General features: G+C 39.1%; 1 protein-coding gene across 1 annotated transcript in view; it reads left to right on the top strand.

The window, feature by feature from the left end:
- The window catches only part of prmt3 (protein arginine methyltransferase 3), a 75,940-nt gene that overhangs the window by 18,192 nt on the left and 42,099 nt on the right, over window positions 1-15,649 (top strand). The window contains exon 10 of the mRNA XM_061813896.1: window positions 338-437. Within this exon, the coding sequence (XP_061669880.1) occupies window positions 338-437 (100 nt within the window). The remainder of the gene's footprint in view (window positions 1-337; window positions 438-15,649) is intronic.

Genomic DNA, 15,649 nt, shown 5'->3' with positions numbered 1-15,649 from the left:
AGTAATTGTTCTGTCCTCTGTAACATTAGGTGTCATGATAATGGAATATTCACAGAGATTGATATCCAGAATGGGCAGACTGAAGGGAGGGATCATTTAAATGGTCGAGGTGATCATACAGTTCCTACCTCATTCTGTGCCCCCGTGATTACACTTTTCCAGTTTGGATCCATAATACAGTCAACCAAGCCACTTCGCTGACATTATTCTGTAGCAGCTCTCTAATGAACCTTGTCAGCATTTGAGATTTGGATTAACGCTTACAAAAGCGGTCTTGAGTTGAAGAATGATGGGGTTTGCCAAGTTTTGTAAAGCTTCAATATTGTCTTTACTGTAGGTCCAACAAGCTGGAGGACAAGATCACTTTGCTCAAAGGACGCATAGAAGACATCAGCCTTCCTGTGGAGAAGGTGGATATCATCATCTCAGAGTGGATGGTCAGTACACAATTATGCACCGTATATAATGAAGCTGATGTTAGAATAAATAATACATAGTGCTAATTGTAAAATACTATTGCTCCAGGTTACTTATCATATTAATCTTTTTTTAGACATTCTGCATGTAAATGCAATGAATCTTGAAAATATGCAAACAATAATGATTGTTCAATCTTTGATTGGCTAGCCAGGTTACGTTTACAAAACACGCACAAGGAAAGCTCTCGTCATTTACACAATTGAATTGATTGATTAAAAAAAAAAAAACAAGAATCACACGCCTGTATTGAGAGGATTCAGACAGCCCACTTAATCCAACAATCAACCTATTAATAATTTAGGGGAGGGCTCAACAACTTGGCTCACATTATTTTATTAAAATTTTCCTAAACTAACTTTTTGGAGTCTCTGGGATCTAATATTGTCTCCATGGTGCTTCAGTAAAAATGAAACATAAATTAAAATATTCCACACACCCTTGAATTCCAGAGGTTTTCTGGCCGAAATCACGTCATTAAAATTTCTTGAACTCATCTATATTACTAATGAGGATCTCCACAAACCTCTACGTGTTTGACCCAGAGCTGACAACATAACAAACACATGTGGTGTCACAAGTGGGTCTTCTTTACGGAGGCAATAAATTGGAGGAAAGGGGAAGAATTTCGCCAAATATGGACAAAGATCATATAAAACTGCTCAAAAAGAAGCAGCTGTCACACATCCCTTTTATGGATACCTGGATGACAAAGAGACTCATATGAATTGAATAAATATGATAACATATTTATTTACAGTAATCAAATAATTGAGGATACAGATTGTATAGACAAAAGGTTGGAAATGAATTGCAATGACAGCCAATGGTGTGTTAATAGTCGCAGATAGTCCAGTTAACATTTTTTTTTTGGGGGGGGGTGTATTTTTCAAACAAACCTACAATCTCCGCTATGTCAACATCTGTTCTGCATTTACAAACGATGTATTCAAAGGGACTAAAGTGAAACCATAATGTCCTCTGAATACTTGACCAATAGGAGGAGTCTTATTTTGAGTTGATGCCCATTTATCAGTGAGATTCTGTGTGGCGATACAGGCGGACGGCCAAAGTTGAACGCACCGCTGAAGTCATCCCTAATTCATGAGCCTCCTTTATCTGTCCCCTCTGCCTCCCCCCCATCCATCGTGAAACCCCAGGGTCACGAACAGGGGTCGTCAGCCAGAGCCTTCCTATCCCCTGGGGAATTACAAATTCGTCAAGTGACATGCACGTGGAACGGTGAAGGATAGGGGGCATAATATCTAATGACACTGCCTCACAGAGTGCTAATATATCTAAGAATCTTTTAGTCACTTCTCATCAAGGCTGCAGTGGCAGACATTTCTCAGAGACAACAAGATTTAAAAGGTTGCCTTCCATTCTGTTTTTTACAAAATAGAGAAAATTACAATAACTGAAAAACTAGATTTCATGAATAGTATAAAGGACTGAATAATACTTTTGATGTCCCGAGTAAGTAGAGCTTTCACTTTTGTAGTACCCGTTAAATATTAAGATGACCTGCCAAGGCCAAATTGTGGTGATTCTGGTTAGCTAGAAAGTATAGATACTCCTCATAAGATTTGTCATCAAGATTCACACATAAATGACTGCAAAATTAATTAGTCACTAAAGTGAAAACATTTCAGGATTGACTCCATACTTTGTTCTTGCTTTGCTCCTGACAAATGATGCGCGGTTCACAGGACATTCAAAGCCATCAGATAACTGTTCATTCCAGATAACTGGCTGTCACGAGTTGAGAAACTATTTGTAGTCAAAGCCAGCTGCAAGCTACCTGACTGAGTGCCATCAGTGGATCACTTTACAATATTACAGTGCCTTGTGAAAGTATTCGGCCCCCTTGAACGTTTCAACCATTTGCCACATTTCAGGCTTCAAACATAAAGATATTAAATCTTGTTTTTTTTTTTTTTTGTTATTTTTTTTTTTTTATTATTCTCTCTCCTTGCATTAATACTTTGTAGCGCCACCTTTTGCTGCAATTACAGCTGCAAGTCGCCTGGTGTATGTCTCTATCAGTTTTGCACATCGAGAGACTGAAATTCTTGCCCATTCTTCCTTGCAAAATAGCTCGAGCTCAGTGAGGTTGGATGGAGAGCGTTTGTGAACAGCAGTCTTCAGCTCTTCCCACAGATTCTCGATTGGATTCAGGTCTGGACTTTGACTTGGCCATTCTAACACCTGGATATGTTTATTTGTGAACCATTCCAACCATTTGGCTTGATGTTTTGGATCATTGTCCTGGTGGAAGCTAAATCTCCGTCCCAGTCTAAGGTCTTTTGCAGACTCTAACGGGTTTTCTTCCAGAATGGTCCTGTGTTTGGCTCCATTCATCTTCCCGTCAATTTTAACCATCTTCCCCCTCCTTGCTGAAGAAAAGCAGGCCCAAACCACGAGGCTGCCACCACCATGTTTGACAGTGGGGATGGTGTGTTCAGGGTGATGAGCTGTGTTGCTTTTATGCCAACCATATTGTTTTGCATATTGGCCAAAAAGTTTGATTTTGGTTTCATCTGACCAGACCACCTTCTTCCACATGTTTGGTGTGTCTCTTAGGTAGCTTGTGGGAAACTTTAAACAAGACTTTTATGGATATCTTTGGGAAATGGCTTTCTTCTTTCCACTCTTCCATAAAGGCCGGATTTGCGCAGTGTACGACTGATTGTTGTCCTATGGACAGACTCTCTCACCTGAGTTGTAGATCTTTGCAGTCTTCTCTTTGTTCGAGGTGAAAGTTTAGAGGGACGGTCGGGTCTTGGTAGATTTGCAGTGGTCCGATCCTCCTTCCATTTCAATATGATTGCTTGCACAGTGCTCCTTGAGATGTTTCAAGCTTGGGAAGTATTTTTGTATCCAAATCCATTTTTAAACTTCCCCACAACAGTATCACGGACCTGTCTGGTGTGTTCCTTGGTCTTCATGATGCTCTCAGCACTTTAAATCTGTTGGGTAAAGCAACCACGGCATAAAAATGGTAACGGAGGCGGCAATTTGCATAATTTCATCAACTTGTTCTATTTGTTTGAAAAGTGACTTCTTAAAACCATTCCATAGCCATTTTGTTTTCATGTTAATCATGATCAATTCTATGTATGAATAACTGCATCAATTGCCATGGGATGATGTATTGTTATGCCGCTGTTAACGAGTTAATTGCATTTTATCTTAAAGCCAAAAACTCCACAATCAACTTCATAAATGACCTGTCTGCTGTGGTAATGTCGTCTAGCACAGTTATAGCTATTACTTGTTAACAGGAAAGCTTTTGGTTTGAGCAGGGGAAAATGAATATCTGAAGTTCCAGGACTTGTGTAACAAAAGATATATCGCAAATCCAAACTTGAATCCTGGGAATCTAATGCACTTTCTCACATCTTCACACACTCCTGGAAGGATTCTTTCTAGATCTTTTGTAGCTCCGTCGTGACTGCCATCTTGATGAAGTTGTCTTCAAAACAACTTGCCTTAACAATTCCCATTTAGGTTGAGAAAGAAGAAGCGGCCACTGCCACAACTCTCCCCTCTTCTCGTGCTCTGATCAAAGCAAACACTGCAGGGTTTCATTTTTGGCTAACTGATTAATCATGTGGCCCACATTGAAGGGTTAAACCTTTAGTTTGCATTTGAAACATATCTTTTTTTGAGACCACTCCTGGAGCTTTTGTGAAACACCTCATATATTCAAGTGCATGTATCTAGTGATTAGTTTTTGGACAGAAGTGAGTGTGACAAGTACCGTACTGTATATGAGAAAATAAAACAACCATACTATAATGTGGTTATTTATTGAGTCAAAACTTTTCATCGTTTCCTATATACAGAGATGGTTTCACAAATAGATTCTATAAGGAACGATAGTAAGACATAACAGATGATAAGCAATTGAAAAAACAGCATTGTGTTGCTATATGGAATAAAATCGCATATGCTGCTGTGAAGCAATGTTACAACTTTTATCGAGTAAAGAGAATCATTCAATTAGTATCCAACTGTCAATGTCATTAGTGTACACAGGGGACTGTTAACAGGACTAATGGACAGAGGTATGTGATGAATGTTCTTTGTCAGTCGTGATGGTGATAGAGGAGGAGGAGGCAGCACCACATGAGTGTCTGTGTATCTTGGTAGTGTTTGAAAGACTGCTCTTAGGAGCACCACTGTCATTTCATAACTTGCGCCATTGATCGGTCCTCTCTTGGCACATAGAAAAACAAACACTGAGAATCAGATAGGAGACCAGAGGCGGTGATCATGAAGTCCCCAAAGACTAGATAAAGACTCACAACAAGATCAATCACAAGTGATGCCTCTGCTCATTTTCTTGTGTGACACATAAAAATATTGCTACCAAACTCAATGTTTCTTTAGTTTTTGTCACTGCAGTAATTTACTTTTAAACACATTCTGGTGGAGAACCCACAGATGTTCTAACAAGATAATGAACATCTCTCAAGTGAATCTTAGCATGTAACAGCAGATGCTGAACGTGCTGAATTATGTATAGGTGCAGCAGGCTTGCACACCAAGTGGAGCTTGCACACCAAATGGCGCTAATACGACTGTTTGATGAATGTGTATAAATGTTTTTGTAAGTAATTACAAGACCAGAGTTTTGTATTTGGTGTATGTTTGTATGTCTGGCTGTTTTCCAGAGTTCTCCCTGTCCTGTCTCTGCTATGAGCGGCCGTGGAGCTTGAAGGATACAGCCTATTGGGCATGACTGCCATTTGACATTTTTAAAACTGCACATGGGGACAGAAATTATTGTGCCCAGCAATTTGTGGCAAGTGACATGTAACTATTCATGTATGACATTAGCGGTAAAAAAAAAAATATGTGGGGCTTGGGCGGATGCCCGTGCTAGCTGTCGGTCGCCATATTTGTTGAAAGGTTGACTGACTATGGTTTACTATGTAAAATGTTTCTCCTATTTCCATGTAGTTTGTTTTACTATACCTGTTGACAATTTGACAGTGCTGAATTTCCTAACAGGCAGAAATGAGGTTGCCCCATTATTTAACTTGGCACTGAGATGAGAGTAGTCAACTGGTTGCTTACATTCATTGATATTTCAGTATCCTACTATCATTTTTAAAAGTTATAGTAGGAGGGAATGCTCTGCGATCTCTGTGTTTACAATGTACATAAATGTAGGGTTTATTATACTAGTTAGTATACGAGTCCCTCGAGGAAATTCAACTCACATGCCAATGTATCGTTTTTGTTGCAGACCACAAACAGAATTAGATCACACACATACAAGCAGTGCGAGGAGAGAGTCAATGATTGGTGCGTAAAGTGGTGCTGTGCCAATTGAGCTGGGTTGCTGGGAATGATGCCTTACTCAAGGGCACTTAAAAAATAGCCACCAGGCAGGATACCGTCTGTCCGGTTTTGTATTGTTACTCACCCGACAAATGACAGCTCATGCACCAATTTCATACAAAATACAGTAGACCCAATAGAACACAAAAGCATCAACATGGGGTGATGTGGCATGAGGGAGTTTCTCTAGCACATCTGTGACCCATATGACATGTATGCAAATCAATTACTTGATGTCAAGCTTTAATGTAATTGTAAAGTCACGTAGGCAGTCCAATCTCTCACAAAGATACATATTATTAAAATGTTTCTGTCATTATTCACTCAAAATACACAAAGGATGAAGAATAACAGCACAGAACCACCCACTAGTGTATGTCTCATCCAAACGAACCTCTTCTAACCCTGCCCCTCTTTATTCCTACATCATCGCTGAGTACGATCTACACTTTTGTGAATAAGGAGCTGACAAAAATGTACTTGGTTTCATTTCACACATGATAGGTAGGCAGGCACTTCAGAAACCCAACTATTTATTTACAAAGTTTCCATATGTCGTGTTGATTCTCTGAAGGGATTGTTTGTTTGTATCTTTTTGATTGAATCATAGTCATCTAAATGGTAGTTCTACCTTATTGATTAAATTTTGCAATGCAACTATAAAAGTTAAAACTCACAAATTTAAATGTTAGAATTTATCAAGCAGATGTGTGTGTGTGTGTGTGTGTGTGTGTGTGTGTGTGTGTGTGTGTGTGTGTGTGTGTGTGTGTGTGTGTGAGTGAGTGTGAGTGAGTGAGTGGTTAATTAATAGCCCCCCTCTTTTAGCCTCATGATCAGCACTGAGAGCATTAACTGCCTCAGAATACGACGGTAATAATCCATCATCCTCTTCTTGCGTCTTACCCACTGTCAATCACTTGTCACACACACACACACACGTTACAGGTTCGCAGTTGGGTCAATGCAAAATGTTGATTTATCAGTTGCAACCTCTAACACTTCAAGTGTGCCAAAAGTTCTAAGATTCTTACCACAAAAGATATATTTCAAACCCAAACTATGAGTTTCTCCTTTAATTATGGCCAGATGATCAACCAGCTGGTCCACTAATGGATCGTGAGGCGTTTTCTTTGTTTAGTGCGTGAGAGGAAGGAAGAGTTGTGGCAGGACAATTCATGGCTGCTTCACCATGATAACTCACTTGCTCTCAATACTTTTGAGTATCCAAATGTTTCTGGCCAAGAAAAAACATCAAAGTGGCTCTGTGATTTTATTTTATTTTTATTTATATTTGTTCCTTAGGAAGTTTGCTGAGACACCGCATATTACTAATATTTAGTTTTAGTTGGTGCTGCAACGTTAAGTATCAGAAAACATGTACATTATAGTCTCAGATTTCAAGGGATGTCTTGATGTCTTGTCTACCAATGTCTGTTCTGATTTCAGGACTGAATTTGGAAAACTTGACTCATCCCCTCCTGGAATAGCCTTCAAAAATGGCAAGCGATTTAAAAAAATAAACTATCTCATTGCCTATGTTTAAAACCCTCATTTGCGCTTCTTTAACTGATTCCCTTAAAATGTGTCGTTGACTGTATATCCATTTCATGCAGCTATCTTGGCCAGGTCTCTCTTGTAAATCATACCGCCAATTTCAGTTAAACCAACTGAGTTAAATAAATGTAAAATGGTGTTGCATAATTAGGATGACTAAAAAAGTAATTGTATTCTACTACAGTTACAGAAAAAACTCAACCGGTTTACAGATTTTAGTAAAAATTTTGATTGTTTGTCAGATTTAAATTTTTGTTTTTTTAGACCATAAGAACCACTCCAAACTTGGTGGCCATGTGGCTAATCACATGTATGGACTAAGGATTATGGTATCACAAAGGTATACCTTTGAGTGATACCTAAAACCAAAGCATCATCTGGCTTTGTGACAGCGTCATGGGGAGATATTGTAGAAAATGTCTATCTAAATGATTTGCTTGCCTCCTGGAATATCTGTTTCATGGCAAACTTCACATATTTTCTAGTCTATGTGTAAATCTACTTATTTATATGTAAGTAACTGACAGTGAGCTCAAGCTCACATACACATGGTTATGTCTGGAAAAAGATCCAAACCTCCCATCATTAAGGCCTCTTTATCCTCGAGCGTGCGACGACTGCGTTGACATCACTGCGTCTATCCTGCACGTGGTTTGCCTTTATACTTGACCACAACTCATGCATGCTGTTTTGAAAATGAGTTCTTCTCCAAGTCAGAGGTGCCACTAAGGCTGGTATTGGCTAAGACTCCACAGGATGCAGTTTCCTCAGCACTTTTTGTTCATTTTCAGTGGCTGTTTTTACTTTCCTTTCTGTAACAAGAAACAAAACAGCAATGGCGACAGTGAAAGTGAGTCTTCTTGAACAAATGGACCTATTGACCAGATATATGCTTAATTATGCTGCAAAATAGAACAAGAAGGCAATGACGTAGGCGGTACGTGAAGCAGGGACGAACGGTGTGTACGTCATTGCACTATGTGACTAAAACAGACCAATCAAGAGTGAAGATCTCCGCGGCGTTCTCCTTGCAGCATCTTTTTTTCCATGTGTGCGTGGCAAGTTACACGGAGGTGCTGCGCGGGCCAGTGTGTGGCCACGGGATGCATTGTGGCTGTTGTTGACTGCGTAAGTGCGGGAGTAGAAAGGCGGCTTTAGAAATCATATTTTTAGGTTTAGTTGGTGGTTTAATAAAATAAGACAGAAAACAGAAAAATGTATACAATTGTGCTGTATATTTTGTAGATATTTAGTTTATTATGTCTATTTGCTTATTTGGTATTGGACAAATCCAAAAGTAATTGAAAGATAGTTATATTACTTTTTGTACTTTTTGGTATTTGGATTACATTACATTTTTAATGCTTTGAAGTAACCTCCCCAACCCTGTGGGGTTTATAAAGCCAAATCATTGGGCAGACTAAGTGCTGGTCCAGGAAGTACCTCCTTTCTGTTGTGTGAGCTAGCAAGTTGACATTAAACCTTTCCTAAAAATGGTGCATCTGTAAAATAACTGGAAAAGTATGACTTTGGGAACAAGGACTAAGTACTTTTATTGTAAAATTATACTGTACTACTTGCATTTTACTCAATCATCTTTTAATGGATTCAACCTCTTGTGGGATATACATTGAATTAAATTTACTTGGGTGAAGAATCCTGCTGCAAGTTCCTTTAACTGGCAAACAGTACATACTTTAATCATGTGTTTTACTATTTCACCTCATATACGTAATTGATTTCACAATGTTTCCTCACTGTACACCAGAATTGTCTTTCATTTTCTTGGATTAAGACAGAAATCAGGTTTCCGTTGGAAGCTGCTCTATGTTTAGTCACCAAGCAGTTCCACACAATCTATTACAGTGGTGTGTGTGTGATTTATGTTTATGGTAATTCGGTGTCATCTGACGACAGACCCGACAAAAGAGCCTGGCTGACATGGGGGTAGTGCCCTCTGTATTCAGTGAAGGAAGCGGCCCTCCCATATACCCTTCCAAGCACACAGATTCATGCATACAGGCCTTCTCCATTATTTTGCTCTTGCACTCCTGGGACTGCAAGAAATAATGATCTTTAGTAATTGAGCCAGACGTGTTTTGAATGCAGAGGATTTGAGTGCAACTGCTGATGTAGATTGTCTATTGAAACATAGTAACTAAAGTCAAGAGCATCCAAAGGTCCCAACCATATCACAAAAAATAATGGGAGTGTCTTGTGCTGGATTGTATCTTTTTGCAAAATCACATGGCCAGTGCAATTAATATTTTTAATAATGAACTTACCTAGTTCAAAACAGATTTGGAATGTTTTGTGGGTTTTTGGTGTTTTGGGGCCATACACATTAGTTGTGCTTTATGATTTCTTCCATTTGTGAATTTTAATACCGGTAGATTATTATTATTTTTTTAACAGTGAACTACTGGATTTTAGGTATCCTACCTTCTGAACAGTCGATAATGGCTCTTTTTTGGAGGATGAATAATGACTGTAATGACTTTTGTTTAGTAAATGAGAAAACACATTGTTTTGCTCATATGTTGGATTACGCAGGTGAAATTTATAAAATGTGTATAGTTCTTTAAAGTAAACACGCAGGACCAGGTGGAACACATCAAATTTTATTTTAATGGGATTCATATTAAACTGTCATTTCAGAAAAGCATTATCATTAAACAAAACATAACCATAAAGAAATGAATGGTGGTTGTTCTTCAGTCCTCAATAATATATATATTTTTCTTAAATCAAAATTTTTCCCTGGCTATGTAAACATATGAGGCCAATTGTACAACAATGGGTACGGAAAGTATTCAGACCATTTATATTTTTCTGTTATATTACAGCCATTTGCTAACATTATTTTAAGTTTGTTTCCTCATGTACTCACAGAACCCCCATATTGAAAAACAAAAAATGAAGTTGTTGAAATTTTGGGAGATTTATTAAAAAAGAAAAATTGAAAATTCACCTGTGCGTATTCAAATCCCTTTGCTTTGACACTCATATTTAACCCAGATGCTCTCCATTTCTTCTGATCTTCCTTGAGATGGTTCTTGAACTTGTATTCGTATAATCAGATTTTGATTATATCTATTGCACTTGATTAGGAAAGCCATACTCTGAATATATAAGATCTTACAGCTCATAGTGCATGTTGGACAAAATGGGAATAATGAGGTCAAAGGAACTGCCTAAAGAGCTCAGAGACTGACTTGTGCCAAAGCACAAATCTTGCCAAGATTACAAAAAAAAAAACCTGCCACACTCAGGATTCCTAAAAGCACAGTGGTCTTCATAATCCTTAAATAAACCTTTGGGATGATCGGAACCCTTCCTAGAGCTGGCTATCCAGCCAAACAGGAATCAGGGCAAATGAGTCTTGGTGAAAGAGGTAGGGAAAATCCAAAAATTACTGTGGATGAGCTCAAGACATTGAGACTGGAGAAAGTTCCAGAAAGTCAACCACCACTGCAGGCTTCCATCACTGAGGGCTTTATGGCAGAGTGGCCCGACAGAAGCCTCTCCTCAGTGCAAGATGCGTGAAAGCCTGCATGGAGTTTGCTTAAACAGGACACGTGAAAGACTCCAAGATGGTGAGAAATGAGATTCTCTAATCTGATGAAACTAAGATGGAAATTTTTGGCCTTAATTCTAAGTGGTATGAGTGGAGACAACCAGGCACTGCTCATCACCTGTCCGAAAGAGTCCCAACAGTGAAGCATGGTGGTGACAGCATCATGCCAAGTGGGATGTGGTTCAGTTGCAGTAAAACTGACTGGAATCGAAGGAAAGATGAGTACATGGATATCCTGGAAGAAAACCTTCTCCAGAGTGCTTAGGAATTCAGATTGGGCCGAAGGTTCATCTTCCAGCAAGACAATGACCCTAAGCACACAGCTAAAATAAGGAGTGGCTTCAGAACAACTCTGTGAATGTTCTTGAACGGACCAGTCAGAGCACCCAATGCACCCAAGTGAACATCTCTGGAGAGACCTGAAAATCGCTGTCCACCAATGTTCACCATACACCCCGACAGAACTGGCAAAGATTTGCAAGGAGGATTAGCAGAGGATCCCCAAATACAGGTGTGAAAAACCACCAAAAAGACAAAATTTGTGTCTTATGATTAATGTATTATTAACTTTCACTTAAAAATTGATTAACTTTGTCCACAATACCAACCCCTGAGTATGGTGACCTTGAAGTGCAAAACTTAGTAAATAACTAAACGCAATGACAAATTAAAAAACATCAGAGCGAATTACAATGACCAAAAACTAAACACAAGACCAAACCACAAATAATCTCAATACAAGTAAACACAAAAGTAAATGAAAAATCACACGCGAAATTGACGAAAATATCAACACCACCAAATGAAAAAATGAAGGTACCAGAAGAGCACTGATAGAACAAGGAGAAAGACTTAAAGTTTTTGGTGTGTGTTTTTTTTTTTTTTTATTGAACGTTAAATGATTCAAATGTAGCTGCCGCTATCGAAGAGTGTTTTGACTCAGGACATATGTAATCCATTTGATTTTGTGACTCTGCATTGTGTTCTGAGCTACATAACTATGGCGAGACCTCAGGGCCTACATTTACAAAGAAATGTTAATTTTTTTTTGCTACGTAATGCTATTTCAGAAAATATTAGATACACTGTTTAGTGTCATTTTGTATTCTGCAAATTTGTTTAATGTATTTATTTTCTAGTTTTATTGGAGTTATGAGTGGATTTTTTTTTAGAATTGAGCCAAAGTGAACATACAGTACATCCGGTATGTTTGCGGAAAACACGATTTCTGGTAAGGTACCATTCAGGTTATTACATTCCAGCAAGAAGCAAGCGTTCTTCTCCCCTCACAATATATTACTTCAATCTGTTCCTCTTCCTCTCATGTTTGAGAATGATTGAAAATGCCAGTGGAAAACAATTGCACATAGCTCACCCATTGTTTTACAAAGTTGTGATTCAGTTTCTCTGCCCTCAAATTGAATTGGTAGTCCTCCACTCCATCATCCCCCATGACAGTCACAGTGGTTTGTTCCGGCTCAAACATTTTATTAACAACCTACCTTAGATGAAAATTTTTAAATAATACTGTAGGAATCTATAAGATGTGTCAAGTTCAGTGTGTGGAAAAACCATTCCAGATAAATGTAACAAAGCTGAGAGTGTTTGAGGTGTGTTTGAGGTGTGTGTGTGTGTGTGTGTGTGTGTGTGTGGTGTGTGTGTGTGTGTGTGTGTGTGTGTACGTACAAACTCAGATGTGCTTAAACACTGTGTGATGCCACAGATCTCTCACAGATGTTTCCTGTGCAACCCTGACTCTCTGAACCTTGCTCTCTCCTCACAGGTCATCTTATATTGTTGTCCAGCTGCTCTTTAACTGCTTTCACACGGCCTGTGAAAGATGTCATTTTTACACTTTTGTTTGTATGTTGCTTTTTTGTATAACCAGCGCTGATCTAGATATTTTACAAAATAGTATCAGCGCTGTAATATGTGGGGTTCCTGCCTGTCTCCCATCATGTTGTTTTAAAAAACTGTGTCCAGAGCACCAGGCGCTGTCATCATCACACATCTAAAAATTGAATTGCAGGAAGCAAATCACAACAAAATGGATTACAGAAGAAGTGGCACAATCAAAGTCCTCAACCCAATTGAGATGCTGTGGCATGATCTCGACAACTATTCCACTATTTTTTCACTTGCTAAAGTTTTGTGCAGAGGAATGGTCCAAAATGCAACCTAATCATTGTGCAAGTCTGACCTGCAGGTACAGAAAAAATTTGTCGTGGTTATTGCTGCTTACTAAATTACTTAAATTCACATACTTTTTCCTGTTCCATGTTATACTCTTTAAAAATATGAAAAAATATAATGGTGTGGTGTTTGTTTAAAACACAGTTGACTTTTTTGATTGTGATTTACATGAATATAACACTACATTGTATGCATAATTTATGCAGAAATTTTAAAAATTCCAAAGGGATCATTACTTACCTTTTTCTCCCAACATGTGATAAAATATCAGAAAGCATCCCCTACCTCCTAATAAAAAGTCGTATGCACTGCGTACATAAAGTACAAAGCATTCCACAATAAACTGGCTGCGATACTAATTTAGATTATTTTAATTTATGAAATAGTTGGGTTTAGACCTTTGTAAAGGTAGTGGAGGCAGTATTCGTGGAACATCATTGACCATAAAGGGTGTGACTGTGCTCGTAGGCCTCTCTCTCATATCCCTTTTCCTTCAAGCGAAGCAGTGTCCCGTGAAATTGCCACTAAATTATGAGCCCAGTGTATGCTTGGTGAGGGTTTTAAAAACGGAATAGCGTTAAGGTCACTGAGTGGACCGAGTCAGCAACAATGAGTATATCTTGACTTTGAATCGCGACCAGTCCAGCATCGACAAACAAGGAATCTATCAATTTTCTAACATTCCGGTTGGTTTGGGTTTATCTGCTTCATCACTGTCACATTTATCAGCTTTGGACCTTGACGCTGATGGTGGTGATTTTGGGGTCCAAGTAATAAATCATTTTTAGTTCCCTTGTTTGTTCCTCACATTCTTTTATCCTTTCAATGAAAGGCTGTTTTCATTTAAATAATAAGGCTCTTGTCTTCAACCAACAGTATTTAATGCTAAGCTTCTGCTCCTTTTCTCTGCTTACTTTATCACATACTAAAAGCAATGTCGTCACACTTGTACTTGCTGTCCAGTTTAAATGTCATCCTGACCCTCACCTCGTTTATTGGTACCCTCTTCAAAGAAAAAAAAATACAAGGCTGATCCATTATAATTCTCAGGAAAATTGATGTTCTACTAATACCACCACAGGAAACAATCTGCTTAAAGCTTTCATCATTAACATTAATATAATATCCATCCATCCATCCATTTTCTTTGCTGCTTATCCTCATGATGGTTGGGGGAGTGTTGGAGCCTATCCCAGGTGTCAACGGGCAGGAGGCGGGTTACACCCTGAACTGGTCGCCAGCCAATCACAGGGCACATAGAGACAAACAGCCGCACTCACAATCACACCTCGGGGCAATTTAGAGTGTCCAATTAATGTTGCATGTTTTTGGAATGTGGGAGAAAACTGGAGTGCCTGGAGAAAACCCACACGGGCACGGGGTGTACATGCAAACTCCACACAGACTGGTCCGGGATTGAACCCGGGACCTCAGTACTATGAGGCCAACGCTTTCTAGCTGAACCACTGTGTCGTCTTAATATAATTAATTAAATGAAATATATTCTTTTTCATGGGTTTATCTACCAACATAAATACATATGATGTGCCAAGGTGACCGATTGGTTAGCACATCTACCTCATAGTTCTGAGGACCCAGGTTCAAATCCGGCCTTGCCTGTGTGGAGTTTGCATGTTCCCCCTGCGTCTCTTTTCTCCAGGTTTTCTCCTACATCCCAAAAACATGCATGATAGGTTGACTGAGGACTCTAAATTATCTGTAGGTATGGATGTGAGTATGCATGGCTGTTTGTATGTGTGCTGCATTTTGTTGGCAACAAGTTCAGGGTGTACCCCGCCTACTGTCCGCAGTCAGCTGGGGTCAGCTCCAGCATACCCACGGCCTTAGTGAGGATAAGTGGTGGAGGAATTGGATGGATAAATACATTCTTTCTTGTATTCCCCAGTCTATCATACGTTTTAGTATTTTTGTTCATTTTAATCCAAATGTTATACTATATGCCCTGAAGACATGTCATGTTACACATTCAAGATTGCATTAATGGTTTCAAAGACTATTGTCCCCAACATTCCCTGTCCACTTCGTTAAGAACCTCAAGTATTGAATTCACCCGTAATGTAGTGCGTTGGGTTGTGTGTCAGGTTGGCTGCTAATTGACCCCTCCGTACAGGGCACTTAACCACGCCTCCTGAAGTTACGTCACGCCACGTGCGCTAACGTCAGACAAACAATTAGCAAAAATGGCGGCGCAGCAAGAAAAGAATAGAGCGAAACTGTCCGATTTACCGGTTGATTTCTCTATCGCATTCTTAGCTAACAGTGAAATATCGTTGAAAAGCAGACAGCAGGGCTTCAAGTATTTCAGCGAGGGGTATTTCAATGGTACTTACATGCATATCGACAGAGAAACCATTGATATTAGCACGAGATCTTTCCGGAGTCAGAGGAAGACTGAGAAGCCACATAATAGAATATATTATAACCCAAAGACGAATTCGTCATTGACAGTTTCCTATTTTCGTGTTACCTATCACA

Source organism: Syngnathoides biaculeatus, chromosome 3, assembly GCF_019802595.1.
Source record: "Syngnathoides biaculeatus isolate LvHL_M chromosome 3, ASM1980259v1, whole genome shotgun sequence".
Lineage (NCBI taxonomy): Eukaryota > Metazoa > Chordata > Actinopteri > Syngnathiformes > Syngnathidae > Syngnathoides > Syngnathoides biaculeatus.
This window is presented reverse-complemented; position numbering and strand designations above follow the sequence as displayed.